Raw genomic sequence first — 20,334 nt, 5'->3', positions numbered from 1 at the left:
GACATATACAAATGGTCGACATGTAGGAAGGTCGATGTGCATTTTTGGAATATTTAAATTGGGGATAGAATTGCTCTGTAGCACCGATGGTTGTGAAACCATCTCCTCCATCGATGTTTGTGTCTGCTGTCCCAGCTTCCATCCTGAGCAAAGTGCTGATTTATGAGAGCTACATATCCTCAAACCATGTTTCCCAGCAGGGACATTGTATGAGAGCAGGAGGCCCGTGTGCAGCTCCTCTATATAACCCATAGCAGGGGTGTACATGACCCCCCATATTGTACGTTATGAGTGTACTGATATAATGTACTTATCACTGGCTGTTCAGGATCTTATGACGTTGGACCCATCCGCACCCAACCTCAGTGGCAAAGTAATTCCACGCCTGCCCACCAGGACCAGGTACAGCAGCCCCTCGCTGTGGCACCTCCGGGGTTGCAGTGCCTTGTAGAGGTGAGAGACACCATAGTTCATAGAGTCTTTTAGGTGTAAATTGTAATAAAGCTTGTTGCGCATAGCAACCAATCGTGGTTCTATAATTTCCCTATTTCATCCTAGTAAATGATTGGTTGCTATGGGCAACATAACTTATTATAAGCAATTTCCTCCATATACATGATCTAGGACAAGGTATTGTACACAGTGAGGGTAATTGGGTTCCTATGTTTCTAGGTGGAGGAGGTGATATTGAAGGACCAAGGTAAGACATTTCCGGTCACTTTATATTGTGCCGCACTATGAGGAGGAGCCACACCTTGTAGGCGGAGCTAGACCCCGGATCCTTCTCTGTGGTCCTCATTGTCCTATCATTCAGTATTTCAGACAGCTGCTGGGCAGGTTCTTTTCTCTGTACATCAGGAGGCAGAGTGCTGTGGACCCTCCTTGAACCTGAGACTCAGAGACTTTTCCAAGAGAGATGTAATGACAATGTTTTTGGTCACCAGTGGTGGATGCTGCGGAGAAGAAACCTATGTAAGTCCATCACGCCATACAACCTGTGTGATCCTAATTACCCAGAACTCTGGGTCTAACATTACTATGACGTCATTTCCACTACACATTCATCAATTTATAGGAGCACCAGGGGGCTCTGAGTTATATGCAGGGGCACAAAGAGGCTCTGAGGGATATAGAAGGGCATGAGGGGCTCTGAGGGAAATATAGGGGCACAAAGGGGCTCCGAGGGATATATAGGGGCATGAAGGGCATGAGGGGCTCTGAGGGAAATATAGGGACATGAAGGGGCTCTGAGTTATATGCAGGGGCACAAAGAGGCTCTGAGGGATATAGAAGGGCATGAGGGGCTCTGAGGGAAATATAGGGGCACAAAGGGGCTCCGAGGGATATATAGGGGCATGAAGGGCATGAGGGGCTCTGAGGGAAATATAGGGACATGAAGGGGCTCTGAGTTATATGCAGGGGCACAAAGAGGCTCTGAGGGATATAGAAGGGCATGAGGGGCTCTGAGGGAAATATAGGGGCACAAAGGGGCTCCGAGGGATATATAGGGGCATGAGGGGCTCTGAGGGAAATATAGGAGCACCAGGGGGCTCTGAGGGATATATAGGGGCATGAAGGGGCTCTGAGGGTTATATAGGGGCATGAAGGGGCTCTGAGGTTTATATATAGGGGCTGTGAAGGGGCTCTAAGCAATATATAGGGGCATGAAGGGGCTCTGAGGGTTTTGTAGGGGCATGAAGGGGCTTTGAGGGATATATAGAGGGGAATGAAGGGGCTCTGATGGATTAGGGGCATGAAGGGGCTCTGAGCAATATATAGGGGCATGAAGGGGCTCTGAGGGATATATAGGGGCATGAAGGGGCTCTGAGGGATATATAGTGGCATGAAGAAAGTTTTGAGTGATATATGGGGGCATGTAGGGGCTCTGAGGGATATAGGGGCATGTAGGGGCTCTGAGGGATATATAGGGGCATGAAGGGGCTCTGAGGGATATATAGGGGCATGAAGGGGCTCTGAGGGATATGTAGGGGCTCTGAGGGATATGTAGGGGCTCTGAGGGATATGTAGGGGCTCTGAGGGATATGTAGGGGCATGAAGGGGCTCTGAGGGATATATAGGGGCATGAAGGGGCTCTGAGGGATATATAGGGGCATGAAGGGGCTCTGAGGGATATATAGGGGCATGAAGGGGCTCTGAGGGATATATAGGGGCATGAAGGGGCTCTGAGGGATATATAGGGGCATGAAGGGGCTCTGAGGGATATATAGGGGCATGAAGGGGCTCTGAGGGATATATAGGGGCATGAAGGGGCTCTGAGGGATATATAGGGGCATGAAGGGGCTCTGAGGGATATATAGGGGCATGAAGGGGCTCTGAGGGATATATAGGGGCATGAAGGGGCTCTGAGGGATATATAGGGCATGATGAAGGCTCTGAGGGATATATAGGGCATGATGAAGGCTCTGAGGGATATATAGGGGCATGATGAAGGCTCTGAGGGATATATAGGGCATGATGAAGGCTCTGAGCGATATATAGGGACATGAAGGGGCTCTGAGGGATATATAGGGGCATGAAGGGGCTCTGAGCGATATATAGGGGCATGATGAAGGCTCTGAGGGATATATAGGGGCATGAAGGGGCTCTGAGGGATATATAGGGGCACAAAGGTACTCAAGGCATTTAAATGGCAGTTGGCTGCTTTGAGGTGGCATCTATTATGGGGGCACCCGCTAGTGTTTTGCCTACTGCACCAACATGGTCGGGGCTGGCCCATGCTGTAGTAAATGCCATGTCTCTATGGAAGGGGTACATTTTTGTGGCCTTTCCTGGGCTTTGGGTATCTAGTAAGACTGGGCCCCCTTAATAATGGAAAATCCCTATGACCCCTGACCTTTGCATTGGAATTCGAAAGAAGCAAAATTAAATCATTACACTTAAACATTTGTTAAACTAAGGTGTATTTGAATATGGAGAATGCAGCACATGGGGAGCGTTCCATGTGACGGGGGGAACTGTGTGACAGTTGGGAGGGACATGCCTGTGTGACAGTTGGGAGGTACGCGCCTGTGTGACAGTAGGGAGGAGACGCGCCTGTGTGACAGTTGGGAGGGACACGCCTGTGTGACAGTTGGGAGGAGACGCGCCTGTGTGACAGAAGGGAGGAGACGCGCCTGTGTGACAGAAGGGAGGAGACGCGCCTGTGTGACAGAAGGGAGGAGACGCGCCTGTGTGACAGTTGGGAGGAGACGCGCCTGTGTGACAGAAGGGAGGAGACGCGCCTGTGTGACAGAAGGGAGGAGACGCGCCTGTGTGACAGAAGGGAGGAGACGCGCCTGTGTGACAGAAGGGAGGAGACGCGCCTGTGTGACAGAAGGGAGGAGACGCGCCTGTGTGACAGAAGGGAGGAGACGCGCCTGTGTGACAGAAGGGAGGAGACGCGCCTGTGTGACAGAAGGGAGGAGACGCGCCTGTGTGACAGAAGGGAGGAGACGCGCCTGTGTGACAGAAGGGAGGAGACGCGCCTGTGTGACAGAAGGGAGGGACACGCCTGTGTGACAGTTGGGAGGAGACGCGCCTGTGTGACAGAAGGGAGGAGACGCGCCTGTGTGACAGAAGGGAGGAGACGCGCCTGTGTGACAGAAGGGAGGAGACGCGCCTGTGTGACAGAAGGGAGGAGACGCGCCTGTGTGACAGAAGGGAGGAGACGCGCCTGTGTGACAGAAGGGAGGAGACGCGCCTGTGTGACAGAAGGGAGGAGACGCGCCTGTGTGACAGAAGGGAGGAGACGCGCCTGTGTGACAGAAGGGAGGAGACGCGCCTGTGTGACAGAAGGGAGGAGACGCGCCTGTGTGACAGAAGGGAGGAGACGCGCCTGTGTGACAGAAGGGAGGAGACGCGCCTGTGTGACAGAAGGGAGGAGACGCGCCTGTGTGACAGAAGGGAGGAGACGCGCCTGTGTGACAGAAGGGAGGAGACGCGCCTGTGTGACAGAAGGGAGGAGACGCGCCTGTGTGACAGAAGGGAGGAGACGCGCCTGTGTGACAGAAGGGAGGAGACGCGCCTGTGTGACAGAAGGGAGGAGACGCGCCTGTGTGACAGAAGGGAGGAGACGCGCCTGTGTGACAGAAGGGAGGAGACGCGCCTGTGTGACAGAAGGGAGGAGACGCGCCTGTGTGACAGAAGGGAGGAGACGCGCCTGTGTGACAGAAGGGAGGAGACGCGCCTGTGTGACAGAAGGGAGGAGACGCGCCTGTGTGACAGAAGGGAGGAGACGCGCCTGTGTGACAGAAGGGAGGAGACGCGCCTGTGTGACAGAAGGGAGGAGACGCGCCTGTGTGACAGAAGGGAGGAGACGCGCCTGTGTGACAGAAGGGAGGAGACGCGCCTGTGTGACAGAAGGGAGGAGACGCGCCTGTGTGACAGAAGGGAGGAGACGCGCCTGTGTGACAGAAGGGAGGAGACGCGCCTGTGTGACAGAAGGGAGGAGACGCGCCTGTGTGACAGAAGGGAGGAGACGCGCCTGTGTGACAGAAGGGAGCTACACGCCTGCATGACTTTTAGCTGCTTAGATAGAACCTGACATTGACAAAAGGTCATCCGGTACTTGTGTACTAGCACGGCGCCCACGATATTTGGTCGCACGACATATAATAACATCGCATCGCATGGCATACACCCGATGCGATTTAAAATTGTATAAGCCCCCTATACGATGTTTAATTGTATAAGCACCCTAATGGGGGCTTACAATGTTAAATGCACCCCCACGCCACCCCCACTATGAACGTGAACCCGAAGCGTGGCGAGCGCAGCGAGGGGACGCGTATTACTTTACATGTAGTCCGCGTCCCCTCGCTGCGCTCGCTACACTATATAAAATCAACTCCACGCCGACATGGATAGTGGGGGTATGAAAAGGTTGTAGGACGCGTACCGCTGTGCTCGCCATGCTTCGGGTTGGCGTTGATAGTGGGGGTGCCGTTGGGGGGTGCTTTTAACATAGTAAGCGCCCAACACGTTTAATTAAGTTAGTGGGGCCACTTTTAACATGGGAAAACCCTTTAGGGTGCTTATACAATTTTAAATCGCATACCATTGTATATGCGATACAATGCCATACAATTCGATGGTATATAATTTAAAATTGTATAACATCGGGTGCCATCGCATCACATGCCTTATGGTCTGCGATGCGATGGGCGCCGTGCTAGTACACAAGTACCGGTCATCCTATAGACTGTGGGTCACAGTGCGGTTTCCTTTAGAATAAAAGAGCAGAATAAATATACACCTGTTCCACAAATATAACCAAAGGTTTCCCCCCAGCTGAGGATAATCACCGGGTCCAGCCAACCCATAGGGGTTGTCACCAGTACCAACTCATCTAGGGAGCTGAACGTCTCCATCCAGACGGATAACCGGGAACCTGTGTTCTCAGCCCGGCTGCCCATATACCTGGACTCGGACTCTGACAACACTATTGAGGTGAGGAGCAGGATCGTTAGTGTAACTCGGTACAGCTAGTTATACTGGGTGGGTGTGTGTGCGTGTGCGTGTGTGTGTGTGTGCGTGTGTCTATATTTATATACTGCTCAAAAAAATAAAGGGAACACTTAAACAACACAATGTAACTCCAAGTCAATCACACTTCTGTGACATCACACTGTCCACTTAGGAAGCAACACTGATTGACAATTTCACATGCTGTTGTGCAAATGGAATAGACAACAGGTGGAAATAATAGGCAATTAGCAAGATACCCCCAATAAAGGAGATGTTCTGCAGGTGGTGACCACAGACAACTTCTCAGCTCCTGTGCTTTCTGGCTGATGGTTTGGTCACTTTTGACAGCTGGCGGTGCTTTCACTGTAGTGGTAGCATGAGACGGAGTCTACAACCCGCACAAGTGGCTCAGGTAGTGCAGCTCATCCAGGATGGCACATCAATGCGAGCTATGGCAAGAAGGTTTGCTGTGTCTGTCAGCATAGTGCCCAGAGCATGGAGGTGCTACCAGGAGACAGGCCAGTACATCAGGAGACGTGGAGGAGGCCGGAGGAGGGCAACAACCCAGAAGCAGGCCCTGGGTTCCTCCTAATGCAAGACAATGCTAGACCTCATGTGTCTGGAGTGTGTCAGCAGTGCCTGCAAGACGAAGGCATTGATGCTATGGACTGGCCCGCCAGTTCCCCAGACCTGAATCCAATCTGGGACATCATGTCTCGCTCCATCCACCAACGCCACGTTGCCCCACAGACTGTCCAGGAGTTGGCGATTGCTTTAGTCCAGGTCTGGGAGGAGATCCCTCAGGAGACCATCCGCCACCTCATCAGAGCATGCCCAGGCGTTGTAGGGAGGTCATACAGGCACGTGGAGGCCACACACACTACTGAGCCTCATTTTGACTTGTTTAAAACATTACATCATAGTTGGATCAGCCTGTAGTGTGTTTTTCCACTTTAATTTTGAGTGTGACTCCAAATCCAGACCTCCATAAATTTGAATTCCATTGATCATTTTTGTGTGATTTTGTTGTCAGCACATTCAACTATGTAAAGAACAAAGTATTTAATAAGAATATTTAATTCACTCAGATCTAGGGTGTTATGTTAGTGTTCCATTTTTTTTTTGTAGCAGTGTGTGTGTGTGTATATATATATATGTATATGTGTGTGTGTGTGTGTGTGTATGTATATATATATATATATATATATATATATATATATATATATATATATATATATATATATATATATATATTGCGATGCGATTTCAGTAAATTAGTTAATAGGTAACACATGTCGTCATTACTGTGTCAGCTGTATGAATTTGCATGTGTAATGTGTTCCTAAAACACCACCACTATCCACGCCACCCCGAAGCGTGGCGAGTGCAGCGGAACGCGTCCTACGACCTTTTCATACCCCCACCATCCACATCGGCGTGGAGTTGCTTTTATATAGTGTGGCGAGCGCAACGAGCCACCGAGCCAGAAGCGTGGCGAGCGCAGCGTAGGTCCTGTAAGGTAAATATCAGCCATTGAGCACACGGAATTCTGGCTTTACAGTACTTTGAAAGCAGGGATGTGCAGTCAGGGGAGGCAGTGCCTCCCCTGCCTCTCCTACCCGGGGCTAAGCCACAAGTAGAAAAAGAGGCTGCAAACCCTGGAAGCAGAATTTTGTCCGTTGTATTTTGGTAACCATGTCACCTCCAAAAGTGCAAGGGGTGGATTAGGGTACCTCAAAAGCCACCGATATCACCGCACATCACGGTTTGAAAGGTCCTAGTTAAGGGATAATATTGTGCCTTTAATTTTAAGATCCCGATGTTCTGAGGAATCCAATCCGTTCATCCTTATTGTAATACACATTGTAGATAGACTCTGAAGGGGAAATTTGCTAAGGACAAATGGCTAAATTCTATCCATTCGTATTGCAGGCGTATTTCCTCATATGAATGTATATGCCATTGATAGGATCCGAATACGAATCACCATTCATTCGAATGGTGATTCCAAATTTACTAACATAATTTACCCCAAAAATATGCATGGGAAAACAGTCATTTTCCAGGCGTATTTGGCTGAAGCCTGCACGGATCAGTCAGACAAAATGAGTAGGGGTCCCCCGTATTTTGAGAACCAGCACTTGGCCCAAACAGCCAGTAGGGTAATGCCACAGCCGGGAGAAACTATTTATACTAGTTCCCCCGGCCAAAGCATTATCCCCCTGACTGTTCAGTCCAGACAGGGACCTGGGGGAGTGGGGTCCCCCCCCCTCCAGAATTAACACTGCCCGGGTTGATTTTAAGTGTGAAAAAAATCGTTGTGGAAATACAAGTCCCAGCAAGAATGCACTGCATGCAGGGACTTGGAGAACCACAAGTCCCAGCATGTGGGGCAATTAAAGGGTCTTGTAGTTCTACAACATAACAAATAGATAGATAAGACAAAGACACAGAAAAAAGTACAAGTTTAGTGCACACAGCAATCATCAGCCAATCAGGAGCAGAGTTTCCCTAAAACTCGGCTCATGAGTGGCCAATCGCGCTACTCCCGGTCTGCCTTGGTACGTGTACTGGCATTCTTTTCATTTTACCTGTCCTGAGATGCTACTTGGAAAGATCTTCACCGGAAGAGTGGGTAAGTATAATTTCCTTCCACAGGTCCGCCCACTTGGATTCTACTGGGGAAGAGGACAAAGCAGCGGTGGACCAATAGGTGAGTATTGTGTGTAAATGATAGTAGTGTGTAATATACTTCTACTTTTCTTCTGTGTCCTTTTTAGATGTTTTCTGAAAGTAACAGCTGCTCATCCTCTCATCCTCAGATACTCAGTGTAAATGGGAATCGCCCTGTGGCCAACATACGGAAATATGGGAAAAAAAAATCTTCCCAGGTCATCTTCCAGTTTCCCTTGGACTTGGCAGCAACACTGAAAGCTTTAATCCTGGGTGCATTCCTGTACATGGTGAGTTGTGTATTCCAGGCCGGTTCTAGGTCAGAGCATTCCTGTACATGGTGAGTTGTGTATTTCAGGCTAGTTCTAGGTCAGAGCATTCCTGTACATTGTGAGTTGTGTATCCCAGGCCAGTTCTAGGTCAGAGCATTCCTGTACATGGTGAGTTGTGTATACCAGGCCGGTTCTAAATCAGAGCATTCCTGTACACTGTGAGTTGTGTATCCCAGGCCAGTTCTAGGTCCGAGCATTCCTGTACATGGTGAGATGTGTACTCCAGGCCGGTTCTAGGTCAGAGCATTTCTGTACATGGTGAGTAGTGTATCCCAGGCCGGTTCTAGGTCAGAGCATTCCTGTACATGGTGAGTTGTGTATTCCAGGCCAGTTCTAGGTCAGAGCATTCCTGTACATGGTGAGTTGTGTATTCCAGGCCAGTTCTAGGTCAGAGCATTCCTGTACATGGTGAGTTGTGTATTCCAGGCCGGTTCTAAATTTAGAGCATTCCTGTACATGGTGAGATGTGTTCTCCAGGCCGGTTCTAGGTCAGAGCATTCCTGTACATGGTGAGTTGTGTATTCCAGGCCGGTTCTAGGTCAGAGCATTCCTGTACATGGTGAGTTGTGTATTCCAGGCCAGTTCTAGGTCAGAGCATTCCTGTACATGGTGAGATGTGTACTCCAGGCCGGTTCTAGGTCAGAGCATTCCTGTACATGGTGAGATGTGTATTCCAGGCCGGTTCTAGGTCAGAGCATTCCTGTACATGGTGAGTTGTGTATTCCAGGCCAGTTCTAGGTCAGAGCATTCCTGTACATGGTGAGATGTGTATTCCAGGCCAGTTCTAGGTCAGAGCATTCCTGTACATGGTGAGTTGTGTATACCAGGCCGGTTCTAAATCAGAGCATTCCTGTACACTGTGAGTTGTGTATCCCAGGCCAGTTCTAGGTCCGAGCATTCCTGTACATGGTGAGATGTGTACTCCAGGCCGGTTCTAGGTCAGAGCATTTCTGTACATGGTGAGTAGTGTATCCCAGGCCGGTTCTAGGTCAGAGCATTCCTGTACATGGTGAGTTGTGTATTCCAGGCCAGTTCTAGGTCAGAGCATTCCTGTACATGGTGAGTTGTGTATTCCAGGCCAGTTCTAGGTCAGAGCATTCCTGTACATGGTGAGTTGTGTATTCCAGGCCGGTTCTAAATTTAGAGCATTCCTGTACATGGTGAGATGTGTTCTCCAGGCCGGTTCTAGGTCAGAGCATTCCTGTACATGGTGAGTTGTGTATTCCAGGCCGGTTCTAGGTCAGAGCGTTCCTGTACATGGTGAGTTGTGTATTCCAGGCCAGTTCTAGGTCAGAGCATTCCTGTACATGGTGAGATGTGTACTCCAGGCCGGTTCTAGGTCAGAGCATTTCTGTACATGGTGAGTAGTGTATCCCAGGCCGGTTCTAGGTCAGAGCATTCCTGTACATGGTGAGTTGTGTATTCCAGGCTGGTTCTAGGTCAGAGCATTTCTGTATATGGTGAGTAGTGTATCCCAGGCCGGTTCTAGGTCAGAGCATTCCTGTACATGGTGAGTTGTGTATTCCAGGCTGGTTCTAGGTCAGAGCATTCCTGTACATGGTGAGTTGTGTATTCCAGGCTGGTTCTAAGTCAGAGCATTCCTGTACATGGTGAGATGTGTATTCCAGGCCGGTTCTAGGTCAGCATTCCTGTACACTGTGAGTTGTGTATCCCAGGCCGGTTTTAGGTCAGAGGATTCCTGTACATGGTGAGTTGTGTATTCCAGGCCGGTTCTAGGTCAGAGCATTCCTGTACATGGTGAGATGTGTATTTCAGGCTGGTTCTAGGTCAGAGCATTCCTGTATATGGTGAGTTGTGTATTCCAGGATGGTTCTAGGTCAAAGCATTCCTGTATATGGTGAGTTGTGTACTCCAGGCCGGTTCTAGGTCAGAGGATTCCTGTACATGGTGAGTTGTGTATTCCAGGCCAGTTCTAGGTCAGAGCATTCCTGTACATGGTGAGTTGTGTATACCAGGCCGGTTCTAAATCAGAGCATTCCTGTACACTGTGAGTTGTGTATCCCAGGCCAGTTCTAGGTCCGAGCATTCCTGTACATGGTGAGATGTGTACTCCAGGCCGGTTCTAGGTCAGAGCATTTCTGTACATGGTGAGTAGTGTATCCCAGGCCGGTTCTAGGTCAGAGCATTCCTGTACATGGTGAGTTGTGTATTCCAGGCCAGTTCTAGGTCAGAGCATTCCTGTACATGGTGAGTTGTGTATTCCAGGCCAGTTCTAGGTCAGAGCATTCCTGTACATGGTGAGTTGTGTATTCCAGGCCGGTTCTAAATTTAGAGCATTCCTGTACATGGTGAGATGTGTTCTCCAGGCCGGTTCTAGGTCAGAGCATTCCTGTACATGGTGAGTTGTGTATTCCAGGCCGGTTCTAGGTCAGAGCATTCCTGTACATGGTGAGTTGTGTATTCCAGGCCAGTTCTAGGTCAGAGCATTCCTGTACATGGTGAGATGTGTACTCCAGGCCGGTTCTAGGTCAGAGCATTTCTGTACATGGTGAGTAGTGTATCCCAGGCCGGTTCTAGGTCAGAGCATTCCTGTACATGGTGAGTTGTGTATTCCAGGCTGGTTCTAGGTCAGAGCATTTCTGTACATGGTGAGTAGTGTATCCCAGGCCGGTTCTAGGTCAGAGCATTCCTGTACATGGTGAGTTGTGTATTCCAGGCTGGTTCTAGGTCAGAGCATTCCTGTACATGGTGAGTTGTGTATTCCAGGCTGGTTCTAAGTCAGAGCATTCCTGTACATGGTGAGATGTGTATTCCAGGCCGGTTCTAGGTCAGAGCATTCCTGTACACTGTGAGTTGTGTATCCCAGGCCGGTTTTAGGTCAGAGGATTCCTGTACATGGTGAGTTGTGTATTCCAGGCCGGTTCTAGGTCAGAGCATTCCTGTACATGGTGAGATGTGTATTTCAGGCTGGTTCTAGGTCAGAGCATTCCTGTATATGGTGAGTTGTGTATTCCAGGATGGTTCTAGGTCAAAGCATTCCTGTATATGGTGAGTTGTGTACTCCAGGCCGGTTCTAGGTCAGAGGATTCCTGTACATGGTGAGTTGTGTATTCCAGTCCGGTTCTAGCTCATAGCATTCCTGTACATGGTGAGTTGTGTATTCCAGCCCGGTTCTAGGTCAGAGCATTCCTGTACATGGTGAGATGTGTACTCCAGGCCGGTTCTAGGTCAGGGGATTCCTGTACATTGTGAGTTGTGTATCCTAGGCTGGTTCTAGGTCAGAGCATTCCTGTACATGGTGAGATGTGTATTCCAGGCCGGTTCTAAGTAAGAGGATTCCTGTACATGGTGAGTTGTGGATTCCTGTACATGGTGAGTTGTGTATTCCAGGCCGGTTCTAAGTAAGAGGATGTACATGGTGAGTTGTGTACTCCAGGCCGGTTCTAGGTCAGAGCATCACTGTACATTGTGAGTTGTGTATTTCAGGCTGGTTCTAGGTCAAAGCATTCCTGTATATGGAGAGTTGTGGGTACTTATGTATTATCTGGACTCCCATGTTAAATGCACCCCATTTTTTCATACCCCTACTATCCAACTACGCATGGAGTTTATTTTATATAGTGTGGCGAGCGCAGCGAGCCACCGTGCCCGAAGCGTGGCGAGGGGATGCGGTCTCATAAGAAAAACGTAAGCCCAGATATTACATAAGTACCGAGTTGTGTTCTCCAGGCCGGTTCTAGGTCAGAGCGTTCCTGTACATGGTGAGTTGTGTATTCCAGGACAGTTATAGATCAGAGCATTCCTGTACATGGTGAGTTGTGTATCCCAGGCCGGTTCTAGGTCAGCGGATTCCTGTACATGGTGAGTTGTGTATTCCAGGCTGGTTCTAGGTCAGAGCATTCCTGTACATGGTGACCTGTGTATTCCAGGACAGTTATAGGTCAGAGGATTCCTGTACATGGTGAGTTTTGTATTCCAGGCTGGTTCTAAGTAAGAGGATTCCTGTACATGGTGAGTTGTGTATTCCAGGCCGGTTCTAGGTCAGAGCATTCCTGTACATGTTGAGTTTTGTATTCCAGGCCGGTTCTAAATCAGAGCATTCTTGTACACTGTGAGTTGTGTATCCCAGGCCAGTTCTAGGTCAGAGCATTCCTGTACATGGTGAGATGTGTACTCCAGGCCGGTTCTAGGTCAGAGCATTTCTGTACATGGTGAGTAGTGTATCCCAGGCCGGTTCTAGGTCAGAGCATTCCTGTACATGGTGAGTAGTGTATCCCAGGCCGGTTCTAGGTCAGAGCATTCCTGTACATGGTGAGTTGTGTATTCCAGGCCAGTTCTAGGTCAGAGCATTCCTGTACATGGTGAGTTGTGTATTCCAGGCCAGTTCTAGGTCAGAGCATTCCTGTACATGGTGAGTTGTGTATTCCAGGCCAGTTCTAGGTCAGAGCATTCCTGTACATGGTGAGATGTGTACTCCAGGCCGGTTCTAGGTCAGGGGATTCCTGTACATTGTGAGTTGTGTATCCTAGGCTGGTTCTAGGTCAGAGCATTCCTGTACATGGTGAGATGTGTATTCCAGGCCGGTTCTAAGTAAGTGGATTCCTGTACATGGTGAGTTGTGTATTCCAGGCCGGTTCTAAGTAAGAGGATGTACATGGTGAGTTGTGTATTCAAGGACAGTTATAGATCAGAGCATTCCTGTACATGGTGAGTTGTGTATCCCAGGCCGGTTCTAGGTCAGAGGATTCCTGTACATGGTGAGTTGTGTATTCCAGGCTGGTTCTAGGTCAGAGCATTCCTGTACATGGTGAGTTGTGTATTCCAGGCCAATTCTAGGTCAGAGCATTCCTGTACATAGTGACCTGTGTATTCCAGGCCGGTTCTAGGTCAAAGCATTCCTGTATATGGTGAGTTGTGTACTCCAGGCCGGTTCTAGGTCAGAGCATTTCTGTACATGGTGAGTTGTGTATTCCAGGACAGTTATTGGTCAGAGGATTCCTGTATATGGTGAGTTGTGTACTCCAGGCCGGTTCTAGGTCAGAGCATTCCTGTACATGGTGAGTTGTGTATTCCAGGCCGGTTCTAAATTTAGAGCATTCCTGTACATGGTGAGATGTGTTCTCCAGGCCGGTTCTAGGTCAGAGCATTCCTGTACATGGTGAGTTGTGTATTCCAGGCCGGTTCTAGGTCAGAGCATTCCTGTACATGGTGAGTTGTGTATTCCAGGCCAGTTCTAGGTCAGAGCATTCCTGTACATGGTGAGATGTGTACTCCAGGCCGGTTCTAGGTCAGAGCATTTCTGTACATGGTGAGTAGTGTATCCCAGGCCGGTTCTAGGTCAGAGCATTCCTGTACATGGTGAGTTGTGTATTCCAGGCTGGTTCTAGGTCAGAGCATTTCTGTACATGGTGAGTAGTGTATCCCAGGCCGGTTCTAGGTCAGAGCATTCCTGTACATGGTGAGTTGTGTATTCCAGGCTGGTTCTAGGTCAGAGCATTCCTGTACATGGTGAGTTGTGTATTCCAGGCTGGTTCTAAGTCAGAGCATTCCTGTACATGGTGAGATGTGTATTCCAGGCCGGTTCTAGGTCAGAGCATTCCTGTACACTGTGAGTTGTGTATCCCAGGCCGGTTTTAGGTCAGAGCATTCCTGTACATGGTGAGTTGTGTATCCCAGGCCGGTTCTAGGTCAGAGGATTCCTGTACATGGTGAGTTGTGTATTCCAGGCTGGTTCTAGGTCAGAGCATTCCTGTACATGGTGAGTTGTGTATTCCAGGCCAATTCTAGGTCAGAGCATTCCTGTACATAGTGACCTGTGTATTCCAGGCCGGTTCTAGGTCAAAGCATTCCTGTATATGGTGAGTTGTGTACTCCAGGCCGGTTCTAGGTCAGAGCATTTCTGTACATGGTGAGTTGTGTATTCCAGGACAGTTATTGGTCAGAGGATTCCTGTACATGGTGAGTTTTGTATTCTAGGCTAGTTCTAAGTAAGAGGATTCCTGTACATGGTGAGTTGTGTATTCCAGGCCGGTTCTAGGTCAGAGCATTCCTGTACATGGTGAGATGTGTACTCCATGCCGGTCCTAGGTCAGAGGATTCCTGTACATTGTGAGTTGTGTATCCTAGGCCGGTTCTAGGTCACAGCATTCCTGTACATGGTGAGTTATGTATTCCAGGCCGGTTCTAGGTCAGAGCATTCCTGTACATGGTGAGATGTGTATTCCAGACCGGTTCTAGATCAGATAATTCCTGTACATGATGAGTTTTGTATTCCAGGCCGGTTCTAAGTAAGAGGATTCCTGTATATGGTGAGTTGTGTATTCCAGGCCGGTTCTAGGTCAGAGCATTCTTGTATATGGTGACTTGTGTATTCCAGGCTGGTTGTAGGTCAGAGCATTCCTGTACATTGTGAGTTGTGTATTCCAGGCCGGTTCTAGGTCAAAGCATTCCTGTATATGGTGAGTTGTGTACTCCAGGCCAGTTATAGGTCAGAGCATTCCTGTACACGGTGAGTTATGTATCCCAGGCCAGTTCTAGGTCAGAGGATTCCTGTACATGGTGAGTTGTGTATTCCAGGCCGGTTCTAAGTAAGAGGATTCCTGTACATGGTGAGATGTGTATTTCAGCCTGGTTCTAGGTCAGAGCATTCCTGTACATTGTGAGTTGTGTATTCCAGGCCGGTTCTAGGTCAGAGCATTCCTGTACGTGGTGAGTTGCATATTCCAGACCGGTTCTAGGTCAGAGCATGCCTGTACATGGTGAGTTGTGTATTCTAGACCGGTTCTAGGTCAGAGCATGCCTGTACATGGTGAGTTGTGTATTCTAGACTGGTTCTAGGTCAGAGCATTCCTGTACATGGTGAGTTGTGTATTCCAGGCCGGTTCTAGGTCAGAGCAACTCACCATGTACAGGAATCCTCTGACCTAGAACCGATCTGGAATACACAAATCACCATGTACAGGAATGCTCTGACCTAGAACCGGCCTGGAGTACACATCTCACCATGTACAGGAATGCTCTGACCTAGAACCGGCCTGGAGTACACATCTCAACATGTACAGGAATGTAATTGGTGAGATGTGTACTCCAGGCCGGTTCTTGGTCAGAGCATTCCTGTACGTGGTGAGTTGTGTATTCCAGACCGGTTCTAGTTCAGAGCATTCCTGTACATGGTGAGTTGTGTATTCCAGGCCAGTTCTAGGTCAGAGCATTTCTGTACATTGTGAGCTGTGTATTACAGGCCGGTTTTAGGTCAGAGCATTCCTGTACATGGTGAGTTGTGTATCCCAGGCCGGTTCTAGGTCAGAGCATTCCTGTACATGGTGAGTTGTGTATTCCAGGCCAGTTCTAGGTCAGAGCATTCCTGTTTATGGTGAGATGTGTTTTCCAGGCCGGTTCTAAGTAAGAGGATTCCTGTACATAGTGAGTTGTGTATACCAGGCCGGTTCTAGGTCAGAGCATTCCTGTACATGGTGAGTTGTGTATACCAGGCCGGTTCTAGGTCAGAGCATTCCTGTACATGGTGAGCTGTGTATTCCAGGGCGATTCTAGGTCAGAGCATGCCTGTACATGGTGAGTTGTGTATTCTAGACCGGTTCTAGGTCAGAGCATTCCTGTACATGGTGAGTTGTGTATTCCAGGCCGGTTCTAGGTCAGAGCAACTCACCATGTACAGGAATCCTCTGACCTAGAACCGATCTGGAATACACAAATCACCATGTACAGGAATGCTCTGACCTAGAACCGGCCTGGAGTACACATCTCACCATGTACAGGAATGCTCTGACCTAGAACCGGCCTAGAGTACACATCTCAACATGTACAGGAATGTAATTGGTGAGATGTGTACTCCAGGCCGGTTTTAGGTCAGAGCATTCCTGTACATGGTGAGTTGTGTATTCCAGGCCAGTTCTAGGTCAGAGCATTTCTGTACATTGTGAGCTGTGTATTACAGGCCGGTTTTAGGTCAGAGCATTCCTGTACATGGTGAGTTGTGTATCCCAGGCCGGTTCTAGGTCAGAGCATTCCTGTACATGGTGAGTTGTGTATTCCAGGCCAGTTCTAGGTCAGAGCATTCCTGTACATGGTGAGTTATGTATTCCAGGCCGGTTCTAGGTCAGAGCATTCCTGTTAATGGTGAGATGTGTTTTCCAGGCCGGTTCTAGATCAGAGCATTCCTGTACATGGTGAGATGTGTACTCCAGGCCGGTCCTAGGTCAGGGGATTCCTGTACATGGTGAGTTGTGTATCCCAGGCCGGTTCTAGGTCAGAGCATTCCTGTACATGGTGAGATGTGTATTCCAGGCCGGTTCTAAGTAAGAGGATTCCTGTACATGGTCAGTTGTGTATTCCAGGCCTGTTCTAAGTAAGAAGATTCCTGTACATAGTGAGTTGTGTATACCAGACCAGTTCTAGGTCAGAGCATTCCTGTTCATGGTGAGATGTGTATTTCAGGCTGGTTCTAGGTCAGAGCATTCCTGTACATGGTGAGTTTTGTATTCCAGGACAGTTATAGATCAGAGCATTCCTGTACACTGTGAGTTTTGTATTCCAGGCCGGTTCTAGGTCCGATCATTACTGTACATAGTGAGTTGTGTATCCCAGACCGGTTCTAGGTCAGAGCATTCCTGTACATGTTGTGTATACCAGGCCGGTTCTAGGTCCGAGCATTCCTGTACATGGTGAGTTGTGTATTCCAGGCCGGTTCAAGGTCAGAGCATTCCTGTACATGGTGAGTTGTGTATTCCAGGGTGGTTCTAGGTCAGAGCATGCCTGTACATGGTGAGTTGTGTATTCCAGACCGGTTCTAGGTAATAGCATTCCTGTACATGGTGAGTTGTGTATTCCAGGCCGGTTCTAGGTCAGAGCATTTCTGTGCATGGTGAGTTGTGTATTCCAGGCCGGTTCTAGGTCAGAGCATTTCTGTAAATGGTGAGTTGTGTAATCCATGCCAGTTCTAGGTCAGAGCATTCCTGTACATGGTGAGTTGTGTATTCCAGACCGGTTCTAGGTAATAGCATTCCTGTACATGGTGAGTTGTGTATTCCAGGCCGGTTCTAGGTCAGAGCATTCCTGTACATGGTGAGTTGTGTATTCCAGGCCGGTTCTAGGTCAGAGCATTTCTGTACACTGTGAGTTGTGTATTCCATGCCAGTTCTAGGTCAGAGCATTCCTGTACATGGTGAGTTGTGTAATCCATGATGGTTCTAGGTAATAGCATTCCTGTACATGGTGAGTTGTGTATTCCAGGCCGGTTCTAGGTCAGATCATTTCTGTACATGGTGAGTTGTGTATTCCAGGCCGGTTCTAGGTCAGAGCATTCCTGTACATGGTGAGTTGTGTAATCCATGATGGTTCTAGGTCAGAGCATTCCTGTACATGGTGAGTTGTGTATTCCAGGCCGGTTCTAGGTCATAGCATTTCTGTACACTGTGAGTTGTGTATTCCAGGCCGGTTCTAGGTCAGAGCATTCCTGTACATGGTGAGTTGTGTAATCCATGATGGTTCTAGGTCAGAGCATTCCTGTACATGGTGAGTTGTGTAATCCATGATGGTTCTAGGTCAGAGCATTCCTGTACATGGTGAGTTGTGTATTCCAGGCCGGTTTTAGGTCAGAGCATTCCTGTACATGGTGAGATGTGTATTCCAGACCAGTTCTAGGTCAGAGCATTCCTGTACATGGTGAGTTGTGTTTTCCCGGCCGGTTCTAGGTCATAGCATTCCTGTACATGGTGAGTTGTGTAATCCATGATGGTTCTAGGTCAGAGCATTCCTGTACATGGTCAGTTGTGTAGATTAACATGCCGATAATCGACCCCAGAAAGAAATGTTAGGTAAGTCGGTTACTCTTCAACATGTCATTGATCCTAGAACAGGTGTTCATACTGTACCTTCTATATGCAGGACACCAAAGTTTAGGTGATGTCTCCTGAGCCCCCGCTGATTGGCTGGTTAGCTTATTAAGGCTGAGAGTCATCCCTGAACTTTTAACTCAACTTTCCCCACGTGGTTGGCCTTCTTGGCCCATTGGTGAAACATAGGTGGGGACACAAAGCCATATTAATGTAGAACAGACCCAATGAAGCAGGTATTTTTCATCAGGTGGAAAACAAATGCTTTGGGTGCAGGGAAAACATTGCGTGGCCCCTTTGACACTTGGTTCTGCACCGCACACCTTGCACCCTTTATAAATAAGATGCGGTACTTGAAGAATTGCTGCAAATACTGCCATTTTTAACAGTACTGTGTTTTTTTTTCATGCAGACTTTTCGAGTGACCCAAATGACTACGACCAGCACTTTCTCAGATTCTGACAGTGGGTGTGCCACCGCTGGTGGAATTGAATTTAGTGATGACATCGGTGGAGGCGGTTATGATAGTGGGCATTGTGGAGGAGGGGACTGGGGAAGTGGTGGTGGTGACTGTGGAGGTGGTGACTGTGGAGGTGGCGGCGGTGGTGACTGTGGTGGCGGTGGAGACGGCGGAGGTGGTGATGATTAGTTATTCTTCATAATATGTTGGTGGAGCCTTGAATCCAGCAGAATTATCAGCGGTGGTTCTCATGATCTGGTATAGGGAAAATATGAAAGTTCCCTTAGAGTCGGTGAAATCGCTTTGCTCCGCTTCTGAGCTACATGTTAATGTTCTGATACTCTCTTCACTGGCCTTGGCATCAAACTTACTAAGAAATGACAATATCTCGTCCTAGTAAGGGACACATTTGAGGTCTTCAACCCTTAAAATATCACATATCTTTATATATAAAAGACTAACTACTCCTCACCATTTCTTAGGTAAAGTATGACTCCATAACAGAAAGTGAAAGCAAAATGATCTGTTTAAAACTTGCTGGATATGTAGAGGAAGCTGTGAAAACATAAATCGGACGTAGGAGCAGATAGAGACTAAGCCGCCATTTTGACTGGCTTCTAAGTAGTTATATCATAAAGATGGCAGTAATTATACATACAATATTCACAGCACTCATCGTAAGAACTTGGTGTGGCCGAATATATATGGTCTCATAATATACAACTTTTCAATCACAGGGGGAAATTTACTAAGAATATGAAAATTCGTAGTCATAATCTTGATATGAATGAGTATGACTGGCATCGCTGTTGTATTTCATTTACAAATTCTGTACTATGAAGGCAGCTCTATAATAAACATATCTTGATTTATGAAGAAGAAATGATTGTATCTGTATTGATGTATTATAAGTGTGGCACGATGTAGTATTGTGGTGAATAGCGTACATGTCATATTACGTAACAATACGGCCTAAGCTATACTGTAAATCCTTGAACAATGCCTATTGTTATATCATATGAATGATGTCCTTGGTTGCCCCACCATAGGCCTTATAAAAGCCACTTCGTATCATTACCTCGTTCTGGATTCAGAAGCAATTTATTGAATTGAACTATGAGTAATGAATCCGGTTGTGAGTGTGAGTGCTGCCTGGAGGGTAGGGGGGTGAGTGCTGCCTGGAGGGTAGGGGGGTGAGTGCTACCTGGAGGGTAGGGGGGTGAGTGTGAGTGCTGCCTGGAGGGTAGGGGGGTGAGTGTGAGTGCTGCCTGGAGGGTAGGGGGGTGAGTGTGAGTGCTGCCTGGAGGGTAGGGGGGTGAGTGTGAGTGCTGCCTGGAGGGTAGTACGTTGGGGACCTGGGGGTAACAATCCCAGAACAGCACTTGCCCCATAGGTAGATGTCTACGTTTCAGGGGTTGCACCTTTTTACCCCAACTAATGACAGCGAGTAAGCACTGGGATGGCCAATACAGGACCATCTTAATGTATGGGCTCAATGGACAGCTGCCGAAGGGCGCCCCAACTGTAGGGCCTTCGAACTGGGGCATACTGGGCTCTGGGCATCTGACTCCTGAGCTTCTTAGGAGGAAGT

At 48.5% G+C, this 20,334-nt stretch overlaps 1 protein-coding gene across 2 annotated transcripts in view; it reads left to right on the top strand.

Moving 5' to 3' along the window:
* Positions 1-19,626, top strand: part of LOC146075961 (phospholipid scramblase 2-like) — a 39,114-nt gene extending 19,488 nt beyond the window's left edge. For both annotated transcript variants that reach the window (XM_083185688.1, XM_083185689.1), the window contains 6 exons: positions 329-453; positions 673-700; positions 815-972; positions 5,290-5,448; positions 8,289-8,429; positions 18,696-19,626. In XM_083185688.1, coding sequence (XP_083041814.1) covers positions 329-453; positions 673-700; positions 815-972; positions 5,290-5,448; positions 8,289-8,429; positions 18,696-18,932 — 848 coding nt within the window. In that variant the 3' untranslated portion in view covers positions 18,933-19,626. The remainder of the gene's footprint in view (positions 1-328; positions 454-672; positions 701-814; positions 973-5,289; positions 5,449-8,288; positions 8,430-18,695) is intronic.
* The last annotated feature ends 708 nt before the right edge of the window (positions 19,627-20,334 follow it).

This window comes from Crinia signifera, chromosome 4 (genome assembly GCF_055691185.1).
Source record: "Crinia signifera chromosome 4, ASM5569118v1, whole genome shotgun sequence".
Taxonomy (NCBI): Eukaryota; Metazoa; Chordata; class Amphibia; order Anura; family Myobatrachidae; genus Crinia; species Crinia signifera.
This window is presented reverse-complemented; position numbering and strand designations above follow the sequence as displayed.